The sequence below is a fragment of the Clytia hemisphaerica genome, unplaced genomic scaffold (genome assembly GCF_902728285.1).
Source record: "Clytia hemisphaerica strain Z4C2 unplaced genomic scaffold, Clytia hemisphaerica genome assembly, whole genome shotgun sequence".
Classification (NCBI taxonomy): Eukaryota; Metazoa; Cnidaria; class Hydrozoa; order Leptothecata; family Clytiidae; genus Clytia; species Clytia hemisphaerica.
Window position 1 is genome coordinate 355,131 of NW_027103737.1, and position 22,699 is coordinate 377,829.

Below are 22,699 nucleotides of genomic sequence, written 5' to 3' on the forward strand. Positions count from 1 at the left end.
ACAGAACACGAAACTACTTTATTCAAAAGTTTACATCTATCCTGAAAAAAGCCAATTTTAAGAATATTTACCCACAAAAGTGGGAAATATTAATAACAAAACGAATGGAAACCCCTAGCTACGTATCACGACATCAGTCTTTCTCCTTCTTATATGTATTATGGTGTAATCGATCTTGCACTATTTTCTTATTTAGATGTTCTTTATCAACAAAGGTGTGGTTGAAGTTGTTTCTGAACATAAAGTTCCAATTATATTTGATACAATGACACCTGGACGTTTCTTCGGCGAAATAAGCACCATTTTCAAGTGTCCAAGAACAGCCTCGATCAGGTAAAACCATTAGTTCTTTCATCCCCGTAACAACCAGTACGGTAATGTTTTAATAAAGAGCGATGGTTCGGAATCCTGCTCCTTTTAATGTTCCGTTCAGCTCACAATTGTAAATTGTAAATCCATTTCATCATGGATATTATTAACTTTTTTGGGAAAATCATCCTAAAATATTCTTACAGCATTGGGCTTTTCCAGAAAAAAATTGAATATGGGGGGTGGAGGATATAACAATTTTCAGTAATTTACCCCGCGAACAAAGTGACCTTTAGCCCCTCCCCCCCGGACAACGGGTTTTACCCCCCGGACAATCATTAGTCGACCCCCGAACAACCCAAATTAATAGGGAGTGTAGTATCCTTTGGCAAGATCTGCGTAGATTTGTATATGTTCAGAAAAATGTCCCCAAAACTGCTACCTCCAAAACGAAAAATATCGACTTTGCTCTGTATTGAAGAATGGAACCTGTTTAGCCAACGAAAAGAAGCATTTACAGTACCTCGTAAATTTTATTGAAAATTAAATTTAGTAAAACTTTGGTTCTGATTTTGTCGTTTTTTGTTTTTAATATACATACTTTTGAAAAAAGTAAAAGTGGTACTAAAATTATATCGAGTTTGACTATCCAATCAAGTGCGAGATGTCTGTTTTTGTGTCGTTGCTGCTACTTTCACTTTTGCACACTTTCAAAACATAAAACAAAGATGGCGATTTTTGTCAAGGCAGGATCCTGCAGATTTTTTAAGCTGGAAGGCATCAATTGCTTGTCTGCGAACTGAATGGTCTCAGAGACAAGAGCGAGATCATTGGCAAAGTCTAGATCAGTGAGAAAAGTGGCGGGATTTCTTCTACTTTGTTGGGCTGTAAGTTGGATGCCCTTGTAGTTTAAAGGATCAACAGAAATATGAAGAACGTAGTCTAAAACTAGAATAAAAAGAAAGGGTACAAGGGTGTCTCCTTGAAGAACACCGGCATGGATGTCAAACATTTCAGTGTCCCCGTCAGGAGAGAAAACTTTTGCCTTGGTAGACGTGTAGAGCGCCCTGATGGTAAGAATAATTTTTTCAGGAATGTCATAGAGTTTAAGGATTTCAAACATTTTTCTCTGTTAATAGAATCAAAAGCTTTTTAAAATCAACGAAACAGAGAATAACTTCTTTGTCTAATTTACGAGTTTGTTATAGATTTTTGAAGCGATTGGCATTAATGTGATACCCCTATAGTTAGAAGCAAGGGTGAGATCACCTTTCTTTGGCACAGGGATGATACCCCCTGTGAGCCAAGCTGATGGAGGAGAATGGTATTCGAAGGTGTGGTTACAGAATTCGAGGAGAAGTGTAAAAAAAGTAGGATCTTTCCATAAAATAGTTGGAATGTTGTCTAAGCCAGAAGATTACTACTAGAATAAAGTTTTACAGTTTTCTTCAACTCATCTAAGGTATTAGTTGGAATGTTTAGATTTTCAAAGACTTGATGAAGTGGTAGTGCGTTTGCATTACCTGTTGGTACATTTCCAAGCAAGTCTTTAAAATGTTTTAGCCAGTTTGTTATCCTTTTCTCTGCAGAACCTCCCTTTAGTTGAATGGAAGGGTAGTCCTTATGTCCAGATATCCCATTAATGACTTTCCAAGAAGCGGAATAAAGCATTCTTAGGTTAGGATCCTAATTCAGACTAGATTTAACATTTAGTAAATACGTCTCAAAATTCCATGATGGTGATATTCTTAGCATATTCTTAATTTTTTGGCCATTTTCATCATGGACATTCTTATAAAGTGTATTCTTATAAAAAAAAGCGTGTAGATGGTTATCTTCTTTCAATTTATTATAGTTTCTTCCCTCGAAAACAGAAAAAACCCTTATTCAATACTATTATAGAGATGCAAGAGGATTTTTGGACCTACCCCGGTGGAGGTCCTATAAATTAACCCATGTTAGTTAGTTAGTTAGTGCGTTCGTTACCAGCTTTTCTCGAGATTGGCTCATTAGTTTTTTCTGATTTTTTGCACAAAGATGTGTAACTATAAACCCTCGAATGTGACGGAGCCCGATTTTTGAAAAAACCGCTAAAAAACGGTTTTTTTGCATAAAAGTAGGGTACTATCATAGGTAAAAGATGGCTCAAGCTGATTTTTTCAAAAAAAATTTGTTGGCTCAAAAACGCATGTTTATCTATAAGAATCACTATTAATAAGCATACATCAATGTTCTTAGTCAAATTACTAAATTTTTTTATGAGATATATGTTTTTTTTTTGCTCACGAGGGCTTACTTTTGAAGAATGTGTGTGTTTAGACATTAAATTTTGGCTGCTTGGCGTGTTTTTATAGAAAAACTGGCCAAATTCGATATTTATTTATAAGCACATCATTAATTACTTAGGTATTAGCTTTTCTCGAGATTGGTTCTTTGATTCTTTATGATTTTTTGCACAAAGATGCATAACTATAAACCCTCGAATATGATGGAGCCCGACTTCCAAAAAAAAATTTTTAGGGCAAATTTGGGCCAAAAAACGGCTAAAAAACGGGCTCAAGTAGATTTTTTCAAATCAATTTTATTGGCTCGAAAAATGCATGTTTATCTATAAGAATTACTATTAACAAGCATACATCAATGTTCTTAGCCAAATTGCTCAATTTTTTGATGAGATATATGTTTTTTTTTGCTCACAAAGTTTTGAATGTGAAAAAGTATTTCAAGAGCATGAAATTTTTTTTTATAAGAAACGAACGACTAACTTTAATAGATCGTCACTATTTGTGTTCTGAATGATTTTTTAGTGGTCATGCTCACGTAGATATCGATGAAAATATTTCAGTTACAAAACAACAGTAATAACTTTTTCGAGTTAGGAAATCCCTTATGACGTCATAATTTGAGACTTATGACGTCACATTCGTCGTAACTCGGGTTTTTGTAACTTGGATTTTCCGGGCCTCTTTCTTTGATATACAGGAGATATTACAATGTGAAATTTAAGTCAGAAAGCTGATGTTTATAGAACTGAAAGAACTAGGCTTTTTCATAAAATTCACTGTACACTAGTTTAAAAAATTTTATACAGGCTCTTTTACTTTTACTAGGTCACAGTGTGGATGTAAACCACACTGAAACGAACGCCTTCCATCACGCATCTTATCTGGTACTCGATGTAGAAATTTTGGGCCAAAAAACGGCTAAAAAACGGGCTCAAGTAGATTTTTTCAAAACAATTTTGTTGGCTCGAAAAATGCATGTTTTTCTATAAGAATTACTATTAACAAGCATACATCAATGTTCTTAGCCAAATTGCTCAATTTTTTGATGAGATATATGTTTTTTTTTGCTCACAAAGTTTTGAATATCAAAAAGTATTTCAAGAGCATGAAACTTTCAAAACAGGGAAACAATTTCATAATTTCAAACATACACTTTTTTAATATAAGAACAATTTTATAAGAACAACGAGGCTCAAAATCGCCAAAAAAAAAGAACAATGTAAGAACAATGCTGAGCCTGAAACTACTTAATTTCAAGCAATTTAGGAGTCAAAGTAATAAAAATTGGGTATAATGCCTAAAATACCTCGCTTACATCATATTAATAAATAAGAACATGATAGAGGCTCAAAGTGCAAAAAAAATAAGAACAGTCAAGGCTCAGACAAATTTTACTGGTTCTTATATAAAAAAAGTGTAATGCAAATCTCATATACAGTATACTGGGAAACATTTTCATAATCTGAAAGAACGTCGAACAGAAAAAATTCCTCTAGCAGAAGGGATTTTATAATTTTCAAAAGCATGCTGCAAAAGCAAAAAATGTCACATAATTCAGCATAATTTCCAAAAAGAAAAAAAGTCTTCATGCCAGGATATTGCTTGAAAAAATTTTCAATTGAGGCGAAAATAAAAAACGTAGTGTTTCTGGAAACCAACCGGGTGAAAAATAATAATTTTCTGATCTGGCCGCAGACTATGGGTTCATCTATATAGTTCATTATAAAAAAAATCAAGTTGGAGCATTTAAGCTATCAAAGTAGTTTGGTTAGATATTCCCACTTGTAAATCAAGATTTGTTTGTTAGTTAGTAGTTTTTAATTACCCAATCATCTCATTTTTCTAAACATTTTTTTTTACTTTTACATACGCAGATTTTTTCACATACAAACCAACTCTTGTACATTTGAACAAGTGCAGAAGCACGAAACTTTACTTACTTTTGGATACTTTTGGATGTGTTTGAGCGTACCGCTCTGGCAAGAATCTTTTGATCCACACCACAATCTTCATTCAATCCATAATTCCTGAAGGAAGAAATGGATCAGCAGAGAGATTTCATGTCTAAAATTGAGTTTGAGTCAACTCTCCTGCACCCTGTATAACCACGGATTTGGGGTTCATCGGGAATTTTTTGCAAGTGTTTTTTCAAGTTTCTAATGCTCTTTGGCATTGCATTGAAAAGTTTTGCTCCTTGTATAGTCAGGGTACTGTCGCGTAATTTTGAATTGTTTAGACCGGCGTTTTTGCTAAAACACATTCGTCCTAATCTTGGATGGTTTTTAGATTTGAAGCAATCATTGATATTTGGCACAAGATTTTCCAATATTTTCCAGGTGTATATGATCCTGTAGCGTTCTCTCCTTCTTTGAAGTGAGTATATTCTAAGCTTCTTTAGACTTTCCCAATAATTTTGGTGTGTTCCTTTTATTTGTTTTAAAAATGATTTCTGGATCTCTTCAAGTCTTTGAATAAGACTAATAGTACTGGGGCTCCATAACGCTGAGCAATATTCCAGTATAGGGATCACAAGTGATTTATAGAGAGTGATCATGGTATGTGTAGAGCGGGAAGTGAAGGAACTTTAAGTTATGTACTTTTATTGAAAGAAAACTTTTAAATTTTAGTTAGTAGTTAATACATTAGTATATTCAGGGCTTACTTCATACTGTTTGTACATAAAAGTTATCTTTAAATTTCTATTTCAATAGACCTTTTTTAAAAGAGGCCACCCTGTTGAATAATTATGTAGTCCAGCAGAAAAAAACAATGATAAAAACATGCATAATTATTACTTACTTTTTGATACTTTTTTATTACTTAAGTCATATTTCTACACTTAAAAATGTTTTTTCTGGCCGGCCGCATTAAAGATTTTTCCTTCACCCGCATTCCGAAAACACTACATTTTTTTATTTTTGCCTGACAGCAAAACTTTTCTACATTTTTTAAATGCATGTGGAAGAAAATGTCAAGTTCACAACAAAAGTTTTCCACATTTTAAACGCACAGGGAAGAAAATGTCCAAATTCACAGCAAAAATTTCCACGTTTTAAAAGCACGTGGAAGAAAATGTCCAAATTCCCAGCAAAAAATTCCACGTTTTAAACGCACTTGGAAGAAAATGTCCAAATTCACAACCAAAAGTTTTCCACGTTTCAAACGCACGTGGAAGAAAATATCCAAATTCACAACCAAAGGTTTTCCACGTTTAAAAAATGCACGTGGAAGAAAATGTCCAAATTCACAACCAAAAGTTTTCCACGTTTTAAACGCATGTGGAAGAAAATGTCCAAATTCACAGCAAAAATTTCCACGTTTTCAACACAACACGTGCAAGAGAATGTCCAAATTCACAACCAAAAGTTTTCCACGTAGTATTTTTAAAACGCCAAGGGAAATTCCAATCATCAATCAGTAAATTTTGCTCCAGGTTTAAATTTTTACATTAAAGCTAACCAGTTCATATCCAACCACAACAATTTCCTTGGGTACCGCATCTCTGTCTAGACTACCATCTGACCATCATAAAGTGAGTTCAAACTTTTTTGATGTTGCAAGTATTTATAGCATGGTCAGATTTATCCACGAATATTCAGTCACCTGCCTTGTTAGAATTTGTGAAAATGTACGGGCAAAATTGAAGTTAGTTTGTTATGTGAAAGTTGATAAAATGTCCTGTTTTTCAATAGATTGCATGTTTCATGCATCTCTCTTGCCAAACCAAACGAAACATCAAATCCAGGAATGAATAATAAGAAAACTTCATCATCAAAAATTTCTTGTAACAATCACACAAAAAGCATAAAAAGCAAAGAAAAAAAATAGCGAAAGAGCAGTTAGCAACCAGTTGTTTATTTTTGCCGCCATCTTTGTTTTGACTGTTAGAAAGCAGTATGGTGCGATCAACAATACGCTTCCGAACCAGGCGACGTTTCCCGATCGAGAAGGATACTTATATTTTCCTGCGACGTTTCTCGAAGAAATGACGTCTTCATCCTCGTAAAAAAAAACACGCTACTGTTTTTCACGCCGGAGCTCGATTTACAAAGAGATTTGGAAAAAATCCATTACGTAATGCTTCCAACAGACAGTCGGGTGCAGGCGACAATTCTCCATATTGGGACTTAAGACAGTTGCACACGACGACGAAAGTCGAAATGGAAACGAGGCTGAAAAAGCTGAAAAATCGATTTTATCACCCCGCATATCAGCTTTTTTTCCCGCGCTTTTGCCAAAAGAATGGCACTCGTTCGCTGCGCTCGCTCGTGCGTAATAAACATGTCATCTCCAGTACATTTTAGATTATTCATTGAAAACAGATTACAATATAGTCATTTTTCATGTCTCGATTATTCAATTCCGAAAAAAGACATACATGGAAGAAATAAAGGAGAAACACCTGGGTAATCTAGTTAAAAAAACCGAAAGTAAATGTTTTTCATTTTCTAACTCGCCTTTATGAAACTCGTCCCTTTCCGTAACTCGCTAAAAAGGTAAAATCGGCCACCATAAGAGTCATCATAGTGGGAAGGCAGGCCGTACACTATTAAGCAGACCTATATAGTAAGTATATCTATAGAGGACCGCGATTCAGACTACACAGAACTGAGCTCTAGGCCAGCAAAATTGTCGATTATGCGTCTTTCTTTCCCAGTCTCTTCTTTTCTAGATTGTGCTGGATTAGCACCTCCTTTTCTTTGGTTAGATGTCGGGTGACTCGAGTAGCAGGGCATGCTTATTCATGACTACACCTGGTGCCAGGCTTTGATCTCCATATATCCGTACTCCATTTATTTTTTAACTTTTTTTAAAATCACCGGTTTTCTCTACGCTAGATTTGCATATTTGTCAGTTTTCAACTGTAAGAGTGTCTGTTTGTAGGGTTTGGTTTTTTGATTTTTTGATTTGTCATTTTTGTTGATTTTTAGTTTTGTTGCTGTATTGATTTGTCGGTTTGCCACTTTTGCCCTTGTCGCATTGAGTTGGTATGATATGATTTATCTTGGTTTGAATATTTTTGACTTTCAGTTTAACATGCCTTGTTTTTCTGAATTTTAATCAGCTTTTTAAGGTATATATAAAAAGGTGCATTATTTCGTCTGAGTACTCTTGTTTTCATTTTGTTCGGGGCATTCATAGCAAAGGTGACAGTGTCATAGCAACCGGGAAATAATTTCAAAGATTGTTTCTCAAAGACGACCATTCAAAACACTAAAAAATATAGCATTTTTTCCTGAATTCGTTGATTTTTGGTTTGTCTTTGATAACTTTTCAACCCCCGACCCCTCTCGGGCCAAACCATAGTTAGCACTTAAACTCATCACAACCTCCGTCAATTTATCAAAATACTTCCTACGGCACTGGATTACTAAAAGGGTGTAAAGGGGCTTAAAAACTTTCAAATCAATTGATAGAACAGACTCTTGAAAAAAAACTTTTCTTTCCATTTAGAACCCAAACAAATGTTGAAATGTTCGTTCTTAAGAAAAAACATCTGGATGTTGTACTCAGTCACTACCCACAAATTAAGAAAAAGATAATCGAAACTGCGGAAGAAAGACAGCGTATGGTTGCCGAGCGTGCTGCCGCATTTGCCAAGAAGAAAAAGGAAGAAGAAGATGCGAAAAAACGAAAAGAAGAAGAAGATAGATTAAAAGGCAATTCTAACAATGGTGGTAATCGGGATGAGAATTCGTCGCTATTAAATGAAAGTGAATGTACGGTAAGAGCTTGTTTTTATTAAATTTCTCTGATTTTTCAATTGTTAGTCAACCAAGTTTCCAAGTTTATTTTGCTCTTATTTTTACCATTTTGTAAATATTTTCTTTAAAAATCGGATGCTTATGAGTTGTAAAGCAATTAACTATATGGTTGATTACATTTAGCTTAGATTTGTAAAGGACGAGGGGGGCGATAAATTCGTAATAGCCCCGCTTTTTTGTAATCGCCCTGATGTAAACAAAAATTTCTATTGGTTGAAAGAAAAGTATCGTACGATACTTTGATGAGTTAACAAAATATCTTATGAAATTTTTAAGCCAATCAAAATAAGAGTGTCAGTCGATTGTTTTTTTATAGTTTCGAATGTTTTTTTGAGTTTCGAAAAGAATAGCGATTGAGTGTTCTTCAATTCTTTTTTTGACCATATAATTAACGCGGAATAACATGGTATTCTCGGGTGATTTGGGATTAATAACCCCTCGTTTCATTGAAAACACTTCAAAATAGCCCTTACTACGTTCGGGCTATTTTGAAATGTTTTCAATGAACCTCGGGGTTATTAATCCCAAATCACCCTCTAAACCATGTTATTACATCTTGGTTGCAAAACCATTAAAATAGTGCTCAATACTTCGTAGAGCGAATCATAAATGATATCTTTCGAAAATTCACAAGGTTAATTTTAAAAATACATTACATCATCAGATGATTGCAATAAGCATGAAACTTTAAGTAATGTATTTTTAACCTTGTGAATTTTCGAAAGATATAATTTATAAACCATGTTATTACTAGTACAAATTGTTGTGAAATATAAATGTAAATATTTTGGCCAATCTAAACGAATTACACGGGAAAATACTACTGAAAGTGCATGTCTTTAAAAACAATCTATTCTAATAAAGTAAAATAGGTTAATTATGAAATGATTATGAAAGCCTCAAAAAAGTATATATTGAAACTTGAAAGCTTTTCCCATTTAATACATCATACTGTATAACTTAGAAAAGGTTAAAGGTTTTAAAAGTACGTGGTATGACAAAGAAATAACCTCCTCCATTGAAAAAAAACTTATGTATCACCCACAGCACCAGTTTTTCAATTCGAAAAACACACACAACTTGCTATCGAATAGAAGAAGTTTTTCTTTTTTTTCTATATGAATTTTAAAAAGTAATGTTATGAGAAAATGTTCATTTTTTGACGTGAAACAACCATATGCTTATGAATACTTGTCGGCTGATACACGGAAGGGATGGCAGAGAAAGACATACAACAGGGGCACATTTAGGAATTTTGCAGAGTAGGTCAAAAATTTGAAGCTGAATGGTTCCAAGTCTGGTTCTTGGAGAGGTTTGAGAATCCTTTCATCCCGCGTTTATCTTTTTCATCTCATCGATATCTGAGTTATTCTATCCAAGATTCAGTTTTGTTCAGGCGAAGTTTGTATCACACTCAAAACTTTGCAACTCTCTCACGTTTTGACTACCTTCTTTCGCTTATTAACCGCTTGTGGTGAAAAAATAGATACTGAATAAAAATTATGAAAGAGATAAGCTAGGAAATGTGAATTCAGTATTGTTTTTTTATAAGCTGGAAAGAGAAGCCATATGTACCCTCACAGCTATTACCCCGATTTTTTCCGAAATTTTGCTAGGTCATTTCAACAATTTCTAGCTATGTCTCTCAGCTTCAAATTATCTCTAAATAAAGGGCGGCTGCAAAGATAAGTAGTCATTGAAGATCATTACACGTGAATTTTGCTAGGGGGGAGGATTTCAAATAGGGTGTTCCTAAGTCACTCAGGCTGGGCGATATGAGTCGGGCTGTATTAGATAGGTTTCCCCGGCAAGTTATGGCATGTCTTAAAATTACCATAATTTTTAGATCGCATTAGCCGATAGAAAACGACAAAACAAATGACTGAACATGAAGGTTACTATGATGTAGTTCTAACCTGATGTGTAACCTAATTATTTTGCTTGTGTTTGCGTAATACCGCAAAACTATGACGTCATAATCGATGACTTCATAAAAGCTAAAAATTGAATTTCTCAAGGATTGTTTATCCAATCATCTTAAAACTTTCACTTAGGTTGTATCTCACTAAAGTCGATCATTTCAGAGAGAATTTTTTCGAAATTCTGATTATGTCAGCAAAAAAAAGGAGTTTTTTGTTTTTACCTAATTTCTGCTGACGTCATCAAAATTTCGGGAAAACATTTTTTTCAAAGGATCAACTTTAGTGAGATACATCTTTGGTGAACGTTTGAAGACTTTGAAGAAGTTCAATTTTTAGTCATCGATTATGACTTCATCAATTGGTTTTTGTGGTTTTTCGCGAAAATCAGCAAATAAACAATTAATTTTAACACTCATCGATTTTTAGGACTTTTAACGCGTTTACTCTTGCTTTAAGTAGTCGCAAACAGTCAAACTACAAATGCAGCATTGGTATACTTAGTCTCCAAAAACACAGAAGATTTCATCCTGAGGTTAACTTTCAATATACTAATATTGTAAGAAAAAAACTTATAACATCTTCTGCTAGGAAAAATTCTCAAGATTCAACGGTTGATGAATTATACTCTTCTCTTTCTAGGGCTGTCCTTAACATCCCTGTCCACAACTTTTTGATAATCTCTGGGGATTTTAATGCTCAGCTCGGTTTAGACAACGTTAAGTTCTCTTTCCACCCATTCACTAATCGGAACGTTAACAAACTTTTTGACTTCACGCAACAGTTTCAATTACTAACAAGAGATTGAAATAAATAGAATCACAGGATAAGACGGTTCCGTATCGTTCCACAACGAAACGGTTCCGAAAAAAAAATGCTTCAAAGAAAAACAGATCAAAACGGTTTCTCGATCAATATTTTTATCGGCACAGAATAATTTGGTTTTCTTGCTCCAAAATGTTCCGAAACCAACATAAACAATATCAATCCGTAACGGGGACCATACCTGAACGATAAAAAGCCGTAACGTCTAAACATGGTCTTAAAGTCTTCATTCGTCAAAACAGTTGTAATTTAAAGTCTTTAATGATGTTTTTCAATTTCGATGCGGAGCTTGCCTGTTTATATGGGAAATTGTGATCCCACCTATGTAGGATCCCGCTCAAATCAAGTGGAATCCCAGTACGGTGGGCTGAGCAAAATTATTATTCTATGCGAAATAGTATTGGCAGTGGGATCTAACTCGAGTGAGCCAGCCCAGAGAACTGGGCCAGCCCACCCCCATATGAAACAGCCCCTAATGAATTTGTTTTATGCTTATTCTTATAGGAATTTGGAGGTATAGAAAGCGAAGTTGTAGCTGTTCCATCACTGAAGACACAACTTTCTTATTGGATTTATGGAAAAACTGCAATGCTTAGAGATGAATTGAAATTTGTCTTACCTATAAATAGCAGGTGGCAAATTCTCTTCAACTTCAATATCTTCGCGATTTTTATAACTTTCATCACAACAACGTATATGGTATGCACTTATTTGATTCTTCTAAACGTTGCTTATTTTCTATCAGTACACCCCCTTTTCACAGACCCACTGGAACCCCCACTGGCTGAAATAATCCTACCAGGTCTGTAAGAAGGGGGTGTATTGGCCAAATTCTGGAGCCGCTCGCTGCGCTGCCGTGTGCAGCTTGTAGGGACAAAAAATACTTTCGCTTTCGTTTTTAGGCGGCATTCGCAGATATTTGGTAAGAAAACAGTGAGACTCCCCCTTCTTTTTACCAGCAAAAAATTGGAAAAAGAGATTGGATTTATGTTGAAACTTTTATTGGATTTCAAGAAAAAGCCTCTTCCAAACATGAAACGTTTATAATCACTCATCGTTTTGGGAATTTTCAATTATCCCAGCCTCAGTCTTTGGCCTATAGCCTATGAACTTTTTGTACTGTATATGCTTTATTTGGGCTATTACTTTTCTTAGAAAAACTTTTTCTGCTCACTTTGGGCCTCAGTTGAGTATGATAAGTAGATTTTGGGTTGAGGAATAGGTAAAAAGTAAAATCATACATAAACATGTTTCAGTGTTGAATGTTATGTTTTTCTTATCTTTACCACCACAAAATTATCCAACAGAATAGTATTTATAAACTATTTTCAAGCATAAAAATATTTGGCTGATACAAATTTTGTACAAATTTTATATATTTAATGATAAAGTAAAACATCTCGAAATTTTTTTATCATAATCCTTTGTGACAGTTCCTGGGAAGTTGGAAGCTTTTCCACCGAACAGAATTGAGCACTGATAATCCAAATAAAAAATAATTTCAGACAGTGCTATAGGCATCATAACTTTGCCTGAAAATACAATGACTAGAAGGTGGATTTGTACCGTCAAGGGCTCTAACTTGGGACAGTCTGACAAAACATGGGACAGTAATTCGGCAATCATTTTACCAAACCTCCAAAGTCATTTAATTAACATAGTCGCAAATCATAGAAAACAAACTTGTTGTCAACAGAGATTTAACAGTGAAAATACAGTCCAGAAAGTCAACCATCCCACGATGTGACCACTTGTCCCAAGTTAGAGCCGTTGATGGTGTGCTGGATATCCAAAACAATAATAATCCATTATATGTATGATATACACAGTCATGTCAATGTCGTAACGTACTTTCAATTTTTGCGGTACTTCCAAAATTTCAGAATTTTTTGGCACTTTCTTTGGATTTGCTTATCCTTTTCTTGTCCTGGATCCAATCAAAGCCTGTACGTAAAACGTATTACAAAATCAGTCACTTTTATAACATTATAACTCGGTCTTTGACGACTGGGAAGATTCAACAACAAAATTTTGAGAGTTTATAAAAGTAAAGTTTATCCTTCAGCGCAGTCAGTGATGAATCCGATTCGACCGATTGTGTCTCTTTAGCTATTTTTTCAGATGAATAAGATGAATTATGAATTTTTTTTTATCTAAGGGGATGGGTGAAACAATGTTTGAACTATGAGCCTATATCTTGGATATCTCTCTCATATCAAAACTGTTCATTGCGATCGAAAAAATCTTTCCCAGCTGAATTCCATGATAGAGAATGTTTGTGAAGCTATTATAGTCATTGTTTGTACCAATATAAAGTTACTTCTGCAAGTTAGTAGTCTTCATCAACAGCTTTCGAAAGCAGCAAAATCGACAAAACTACTTGAGTGAAATTTGTAAACAAAAAAGCAAGTTTCACACATTCATTATGTTCAAAAAGTATTGTCTGTTATTCCAATGTATGATAGAAGTCTATTCCAATACATTTAATGTTGGTTCCAAGCAGTATTCTTCTTTTTTCTTCTCAAGAATCACCAAATCTACTCAAAAAGCACTGTTTTGCAGTGCTTCCCCAACCAAAAATGTTAACAAAATGGGTTCCGCCTCGATTTTTGTCCCGACACGCGCATCAACTGCAGCGCAGCGAGCGGCTCCAGAATTTGGCTAATAAGTTGGTCTTATGACGATATTTCTTGAAGGAATTTCTTTTAAAACAATTTAATTTTAATTTTCTTTGGCCATTTTCACAAAAAAAATTGCCAAATACTTTATAGGGCTAGTTTGTGGGGTACCCCATTTGTGCCCAAATATTTGAAGCCTAGTGCTTTAATTTGTGAGAATACAACACTAGCACTTTTTACGTAACTTTAGCTACTGTAGTCATTTTTGTAAAAAAATACTAAAATTTTTTTCTGTTTACTGAGTGCGGTCACCATTTTGTCTTCTTTCCTCTCACACTTTGATAAATTACAGGCCAACCCATTTTTATAATGAAAAGTAGAGAATATCTTTGAATCCCCAACATTCTAACAGTCAAAAAATGAAAATCATTTTTTTGCGAAATTATTCAATTTTCGTGGGACTTATTTTTGCAAGGAAGTAAATTGTAAATTTTCGCAAGGATTGAATTTTGCGAGCTTCGCGAGAAGTGGGCTTATTTATTTATTTTTTTAACAAAAGGGAATTATGTCTCAAAACCCTTAAAATCACGTACGTCTAAATAGCTTAATTTTCGCTAATTTTTCGAAAATTGCTAATTCAAAGGTTTTTAAAATTTTCGCGAGGATTAATTTTCGTGAATAAACAAAAAAAACTCGCGAACCTTGGGAAATAGAATTTCTGCGAAAATCAATCCCCTAAGGTACATAGGTTTAAGCTTGAATTTTATGAATAGGGGTCTGTTTTCAACGATTGGTTAACTAGTCTAGCCAAGGATCAATGAAAATCAATAAAAAGGGTTCATCTCCGTTGGAGATCATCATTACCAAACATGTAGCACGAACATTTGTTTTCAGGTGCGTAAGGTACACGATGGACTAAAAACTCTGTAGGGGCATTTTTAGCCAATTTTTCAGGAAGTGGAGGTTCATACCGTCATCTTATGAAATACCCCCAAAATGTAATCCCACTTCACATGCATGCATACCCTGGAGAAAACATATTCTCATATACTATTGCTTTAACCCTCCGGACATAGCTTTAACCACCAAACACCCTGGACAAATGTCCAGAAGATCCCCCGGACAAGTTACATCCCCCACCCAGCCGATATTGTTATTTGTTTTTTGACCCCCCCTCGGACAAAACAATATTGTACCCTCTGGAAAATATATACTCCACTCCCCCCCCCCCGCATGCACAAATATTTTCCCATTTGAACTTTTCAGTTGAGCTAGAATCTGAGAATGTCTGTCTGTATGTCTCAAAACTTTGGGACAGCCTGGAGACTTCAAAAATTGTTGGATTTGGCTACAATATGGCACTCTTGTTCCTATCTGGTGGTGCTTTTTTCATTTTGCAAAAATTTTAATTTTTGGGCCTAGGGACGAGTTTTTCGCCAAAACGAGGCTAAAACTTTGGGGCAGTCTGGAGACGTCAAAAATTGTCAGATTTGGCTGAAATTTGGCACACTTGTTCATTGGGTGAATATCTGGGGGTCATCAATTGGGCCTATGATTAATTTGAAGCCACTAAAGTTGAGTCCACTGCGTTGCGCACGTTTGACTATTTCAAAACATTCGAATCGTTGTATACCACAGCTAATTGGGTTACACGGAGACTGTTCATAAGTAACCTTTGAGTTAAAGCTGTCAAATAATATGCCTAGCCTCAGTGTCGAGTAAAATACTAACAAGTTTATATACATATGTCTACTACAAAAGGGTAAATACTATGAAAACTATCTTCTTTTTTGTTTTCTTCGTTCATAGCTCTGAATACGTTTTTCATTTAACTTTGTACATACTTTCTTTGTACCAGAGCGCCATCTAGTTCTGTTCAAAGCAAGTTCTTACCACGTTTCTAACAAATCTCCAATTTTCAAGAGAGAGTTATAATATTATTTTTGGACCTACCTTAAGGTAGACCTTTAAATTAACCCTTGTCCGTTCCTTCGTCCGTTCGTCTGTTGCCAGCTTTTCTCGGGATCGGCTCATAAGTTTTTTCTAATTTTTTGCACAATGAGGCAATGCCCAAAATGTGACGGAACCCGATTTTCGAAAATAAATTTTTCCGGCCGAAAATGGTGGAAATATGCCGGAAAAACTGGTTTTTCAGCATTTTCTCGAGATTTCATCATTAATTTTTTTCAGATTTTTTGCTCAAAGATGCGTATTAACAATGCCCAAAACATGGCCTGTTTCAATTTTCAATAAAATTGATTTTTGAAGCCGGAACTATTTTAAAAGTCGCCGGAACAACCTATTTTCGCCGGAAAGACAGTATTTCTTGAATTTCTCGAGCTGTCCTTAATATATATTTTTATGAAATTTTGCACACTCATGCAATATGACAATACCTAAAATGTGACGGAGCCTGATTTTCGAAAAACATTTTTTTCCGGCCGAAAATGCCGGAAATATGCCGGAAAAACTTTTTTTCGAATTTTCATATTTAGTTTTTTCTGATATTTTGAAGAAAGATGCGTATTCGCAATGCTAAAAAAATGGCTGAGTTCGATTTTTAAGAAAAAAATTTTTCGGTTGCCGGAAATCGCCAGTTTTGCAGATTTTCATTGGGTTTTGTCCTTATATTTCTATGTTTTTCATTCAAAAATATTATTGATAACAATGCTCACCATCAAGCATGATTCAATTGTCAATAAAATTGATTTTTGCGATCAGAACTTCCTATTTATTTTTTCCCTACAACCTTTCCCTCTCCCCCCATCAACAATCAATGATTAATTTATTGTGTTGTGTGTTTTCGCTAAACGCTATATTTTCTGACTGATTTTTTTCATTTTTCTTTTCGCATTGCTAACTAACTTTCATCATCAGGTAGGTCCAATCAGCATGTTGCTTGTTCTATCAGAGTTTAGGTTTGCCGATTGGTCTGGAGCCATCAGTTCTTTCTCCATATAACAATATTTTCACGTGTCGACTATCATCCATCCTGACAACATACCCAAGCCATCTTAACTTGCTTTTGGCAAGCGAAATCTCAACATCTTCGACGTACGATCTTTTCAGCACGTCTTCGTTGCTGACGAAATCATCCCAATTGATTTTCAAGATGGTTCGTAGATGCTGTTGTTGAAATGTACGAAGTTGACGGATTTCGTGAGCGTATAGTGTCCAAGTCTCACTCCCATATAATAGAATAGGTATGAGACATTGCTTGTATTCACTCAGTGGGTGTGGTAAGGTCATGATTATTGAACACACGCTGTTTCAAACGTCTATATGCACAGGATGTTGCCTGGATGCGTGCTGTAGTTTCCTCCCTCAACGTGCAATCAGATGAAACGAAACTTCCAAGGTCCTTGAAGCGGTTGATATTCTTTAACGGTGATTCGTTGACAAAAAATTTGATTTCAGGACCGATGCACATCGTTTCTTTCTTCTTAGCATTTATCATAAGTCCGAAACGAATAGAGGTGAGATTGTAGGATGTAAGAAACGTTTGCAATCCAGGATCTGTATTGCTAGCGATGGCAATATCGTCGGCGTATTGAGCTTCATGTAGATACTCAAGGAAGACCTTTGATTTTACTTTAAGTCTTCTCAAGTCGAAAAATTTGCCATCAGTTCGGAATCTGATCAGTACTGGGTGTTCGTGTTTGATGTCTTTGAAGGCAACCCAAAGTAGAATAGCAGCGTTGACACCGTATAAAGTGGGAGCCAGCTTACAATCTTATTTGACACCACTGTTGTAATTGAAAAGGTTTGACACCACTGTTGTAATTGAAAAGGTTTGACAGTTTCACCATCGATTATGAGGCGGGCTTCAACAAGTTGACAAGTTTCTGAGGACAACCAATTTTTTCAAGGATAGCGAAGAGTAGGGGACGATCAACGGTATTGAAGGCTTCGGTGAAGTCGATGAAAGCAATGTAGTGGTGGCATTGCTGTTCGTGGGTTTTTTCCATCAGTTGACGTAGGATGAATATACTGTCGACTGCTCCTCTACCGCTTCTGTAGCCGTATTGGGATTCAGGGTATAGATTAGGAAGCAAGTCTTGAATTCTTTGTAAAACAATGTCTGCGATGACTTTTCCCACTGTACTCAATAGTGATATTCCACTGTAGTTACCACACTCATTCCTATCGCTTTTTTTGAAGTGGATACATATGTTAGGGTTGATCAATTCTGCTGGAATGTTGTCATTCTCCCAAAAGATATTGAAGATCCAAATAGGTATTCTCGAAGTGCTTCACCTCCAAAAAAATTGATTTCCAGAAGGATCCCATCTGGACCAGGGCCTTTTAATTTTGTGCTTTTCAGTGCCTTATCAATTTCATCTCGAGTAATTGGTGCAGTAAGTGAATTGTCGATAGGAAGCTGTCGAACTTCATTTAGAACGGATTCGTCAGTGTCCGATCTGAGGTTAAGTGATTCAGGGAAGTGCTAGTCTGAATCGCAGACCTCTACAAAACCCCTGGTAGTATAGGTCTGCTTAATGATCTACCAACCGCTTTCTGGTTCGCAAAGGAAATCTTGGCGAGTTGATAATTTGATTGACATTGATGGGTACGCAAAAACGATCGTTTCGAACGTTTTCAATGGAATGTTTACATTCGAAATTCGAATTCCAGACCAGAAAAACAAAACAGAAAAAAGATAAAAAACAATCTGATGCGCATTATGTACAGTCTGTAGATTTATTTTTGACTTTTGCTTTTATAAGATATCTGGTCTGTAAATTTATCAAAACTTTTCCATCAGCTCTTCGGTCGAAGCTCAAAAAATACAAAAATGAACACAAAAGTGAAAGAAAACAACAAGAAACACTCCAATCTCTTTAAAGAATTGAAGCTAAGTACATGAGAAGATACAAAGGCCACACAGTATTAAAAAGTGAAATGCCAAAGCTGAAGAAAAGTTCTTTGTTTGTTTTAACATTTAAAGGCCCTTGTTGAAGGAACAACAACACTCGCGTTTGTAGAATCATAAAGAACTAATGTCAGAAATATTCAATATGACCCCCAAAATGTACTGTATATACATAACTAGAATACCTTGAAATAATCTGCAAAGTATATCTGTAGAACTGACAAAACAATTATCTGGAGCCAAAGTGATCAACGGATCCAGTGTGGTAAAAAACTATACACTCGTACAAGTCCAAATTCAAGCATCAAAATTTAGTTTTATGAAGCAAAATTTTCTTGGTGCACACAGAAGATACATCAGGGCACTTAAATTCAATAAATCTAATTTTTCATCTTTTACAAAATCTCCACATTAAACAAGAAAGGAGGAAGAAAAACAAGCAAACTTCCTTCCGCCTACTTTTTTTTCGAAATCCAAATATATTTTCCAATCTATGATTTGGTGCCTCACAGAAAATTTAAAGATTACGTAATGTTATATTTGTAGACACTCGCCAGCTAAAAATGTCTTTAGCCGTATATCGGCTAAAGGCGGCAAATCTCTGGACAAAGGAATATCGCTTATTAAGAATCCTCTATAAGGAGCACGAATCCGTTAGTGGATGCCAGCAGCCTAGAGAAGTGCTCGATCCATCTTCTTTTGATTTAAGCTGCGGTAACCAAAAGTGTGCCGTCCTTGTAAAAGTCTTTAATGTTGTTCTCGAGATAAAACCTCTCCCTCTGATTAGCTTTTTCAACAAACCAATCATTTCTGTCATCTGACGAATACGTTTTTGAAGCTCGTTTCTGTTAAAATGTTTGTTTCTTAGAAGAGCATGAATCTGCACATCAACAATCATCATAAAAAGTGTTAGCAAGGCTGCCCTGATTGATAACGACATTGATTGGGGCAAGACTAATGTCTCTTGGCAAGAGGCCCCGTGAGTCAGCGGCAAAGCATAGCTAGGACGGCTGTAGGGAAAACTTGTTGCGCGGTCGCCAGAGTGAATGTCGAGTTGAGAGTTCAAAACCGCCATGCCATTTTCTCAAAAATGAAGGTCATTATTGACATATACTAGCAAGTAGCTGTCGCTAAGAATGCCCCGCAGAGCTTCCTATCGAAATATCCCTAAGTAAGCAAAATTACGCTTTTGTGTAGATTTTAAATTCGTTTTATCGATAAAATTTAAGTTGGAGAAAGAAAACTTGGTTTCAACTTTACTTTTGAGATGACATGGGAAAGACGGTCGTTCACATCTCAAAAAGAGAAGTTATCGCCCACATGTAATCACAGTGAAAACGCCAAAAATTCTGAAATTTATTTTATTCTTATAAAGTAGACACTTATAAAAATAAATATGCTCATCTTAATCGACATCCTTTGTTTACTTCGTAAGAACTAATTACCGAAAGGCATATTGCTTTCAATCAAGAGTTACTGATTTGATTCTTATAATCAAAATGCTTAAAGTAAAAATAAATATGCTCATATTTTTATCCATCCTTTGTTTACTTTCTAATAACCAATTACCGAAAGATATATTGCCTTCAATCAAGAGTTATTGATTTGATTCTTATAAAGTAGATGCTTATAATAAAAATAAATATGCTCATCTTTCTCGCCATCCTTTGTTTACTTTGTAAGAACTAATTACCGAAACTGGATGAAAACATGGCCACAGAAAGCAAAAAGTTGGTTTCTCTGCCTTCCTTCCCAGAATTGTTTTTTTTTTGTTTGCTTGATTTGCTTGGTAGTTTCCTTTATGAATTTTTACACCTTTTCAACTGGAGAAGTTATGGAAAAAAACAAGACTTTGAAAAGATTTACCTTGAAATACTGTATTTTGATTTCAAAATAGAGCATACTAACAAAAGAGACGGTTTATGGAAAGTGCATAACAAACCAACAACATCACTGATAAGGACATGGGAAGGATTATATTGCGAAAGTCCAAACAGGGCTGGTTGTTGCTTGCTCGTGCTTGGCTTTGGTATATTTTGAATGATTGTGTTGTCCAATGATTTCGTTACATTTTGATGTCTACACGTTTGTTTTTTTTTAAGAAACTAGTTTTACCAAGCAGCCTCAATGTTTCTTAAGAAATCGGCCTTTTGAGCCCTAAATGTTTCTTACATGTTTCTAAACTTTTTGACATAATCAGCCTCATGGAAGGCTGGATTGGAAGGTTATTAAAAAAATAACGAATAAAAAATGTTATTTTCTCATTCTCAGCCTCAGCATGTTTCTTAGATGTTTCTTAGTTTTTAGGCATTCTGAGCCTCATGTTTCTTAAAAGTGTGTTTCTTAAAAAAAAAAACGTGTACTCTATGATGGAGCACTCGTTTCAGAGAGGTAAAATTGGAATCAAAGAACATGATGGGGAAGAAAGCAAGAAAGCGAGTTTTGGTTTTGATTTTGAATTGTTATGGGCTTGGACTTGGACATCATACAGTGTATAATCTACAGATTCAATGTAATTGACTGATCAGCGGTGTTGTGGCAGGGGGGGGGCGGGGGGCCATGGCCCCCCCAGCGGAGCTTTTTTGAAGGGGCGCCGAAGAGCAAGGGGGGGCCAAAACAGATTTTTTTAAACGCCCCAATCTCAAAAATCATACTTTATGCGCCTTAAATTGCGCCCAGGACCAACTTTACTGAGATAATTTTAAAATACTTGCAATTTTTTTCACTCGCTTCGCTCGCAATACGGTTTAATTGGTAACTTCTTTGCAATCTAGCTAATTTATAGGTTTTTTGTGTACAATATAGCGTTATTAAATGAAAATCTAACTGCGCCGCAAGACCAATTTGCTGACAACAATATTGAAATCATAGAACATCAATTTTTTCGCTTCCCTCGCATTTCACATTGTTTCTTCAAGTTTCTTTTCGCTCCAGCAAGTGTCAAATTTGTCTATTTTTATTTAGTGATTTAGGGTGTCTTGGCAGTCGATTTTTAAAAATTTTCTAGTAGCATTCATTAAAGATATATCTATTCTTCTCCACTTAATATTTCCTTCCTCGTTATGCCTAGGCATTTTTTGGTTTTTGCCTAATAACTTTTACTAATTAACCTAATTACTAGCTCGAAGTTTACTAACTCGAAGATTTCGGGCCACAATATTGTTTGCTTACTCATATGTTTTGATTTACAAGCCTTCTCACATTAAATTGACACGGGTGTGGAGCAAGATTGGTGAGAAAGAGGAAAAGAAAAATAACTTTTGTTTATTAAGCACGAAATCGAACAGAAAATGACAATTATTATCCATATAGCGGTCATTAAGTAAGCCATTAAAGGTTTAATCGGCAGGCGGTATTGAAAGGTTTTCTGACTCAAATTGTCATACCCGCGCTGAGGAAACTAAAGCGCCAGGCTTCAGAGGGCTAAAATATCATTAACAGCCTGGGTATAGGGCAATAACGTCATTTGCGGCCCGCTCGGAATTGGATTGAAGTCGTTGCATTGAAGCGAAGAGACTAAACTAATGTCAGAAAAAAACAATTTTTGGTCATTTGTGGCCCGCTTGCAAGGTGCTAAAAATTTGTTGAAGACATTGCATTGAAGCGAAAAGAATTGGTTGACGCTAGAAAAAAACGTTGTTGGAATGTCCGATATGGATAATATTAGTAATAGCGTTAAGTTTTCGTTCGTTGTTGTCATTAATTCTGCCCTTGCAATTTGATGATTAGCCCTCTAGTGCCATTTGCCCAAATGACTCCACTGGGCGAATAATCAAACTACGCGGGCAGAAAATAACAACAACGACCTCAAACTGAATGCTGTGAGACATAAGTCTGATGTGGAACATGGAAACTTAAGGAAACAAACCTTTAGATGAAAAGAATAACTAGAACCTTTATTTTTAGTTTTAATTTTTTCTAACAGGCAACCTTCCAACACCATCCCGAAGCTTTGATTGTGTTCAACATCTTTGCTGAGTTTGGATTTTATTTCGAGGTAATCTTTTTATTTACTTATCTACTGGATTAAGTGATATTATATGAGTTAATATGATAGTTGTATTACCTGCACTCAATGCACTTTTTGGCCCAACTTTGTCCCCAA

At 35.4% G+C, this 22,699-nt stretch overlaps 1 protein-coding gene across 2 annotated transcripts in view; it reads left to right on the forward strand.

Moving 5' to 3' along the window:
• The first annotated feature begins 202 nt into the window (after positions 1 to 202).
• Positions 203 to 22,699, forward strand: part of LOC136805133 (cyclic nucleotide-gated channel alpha-1-like) — a 103,150-nt gene continuing 80,653 nt past the window's right edge. For both annotated transcript variants that reach the window (XM_067061699.1, XM_067061700.1), the window contains exons 1-4: positions 203 to 333; positions 8,049 to 8,319; positions 11,608 to 11,802; positions 22,520 to 22,591. In XM_067061699.1, the coding sequence (XP_066917800.1) occupies positions 266 to 333; positions 8,049 to 8,319; positions 11,608 to 11,802; positions 22,520 to 22,591 (606 nt within the window). In that variant the 5' untranslated portion in view covers positions 203 to 265. The remainder of the gene's footprint in view (positions 334 to 8,048; positions 8,320 to 11,607; positions 11,803 to 22,519; positions 22,592 to 22,699) is intronic.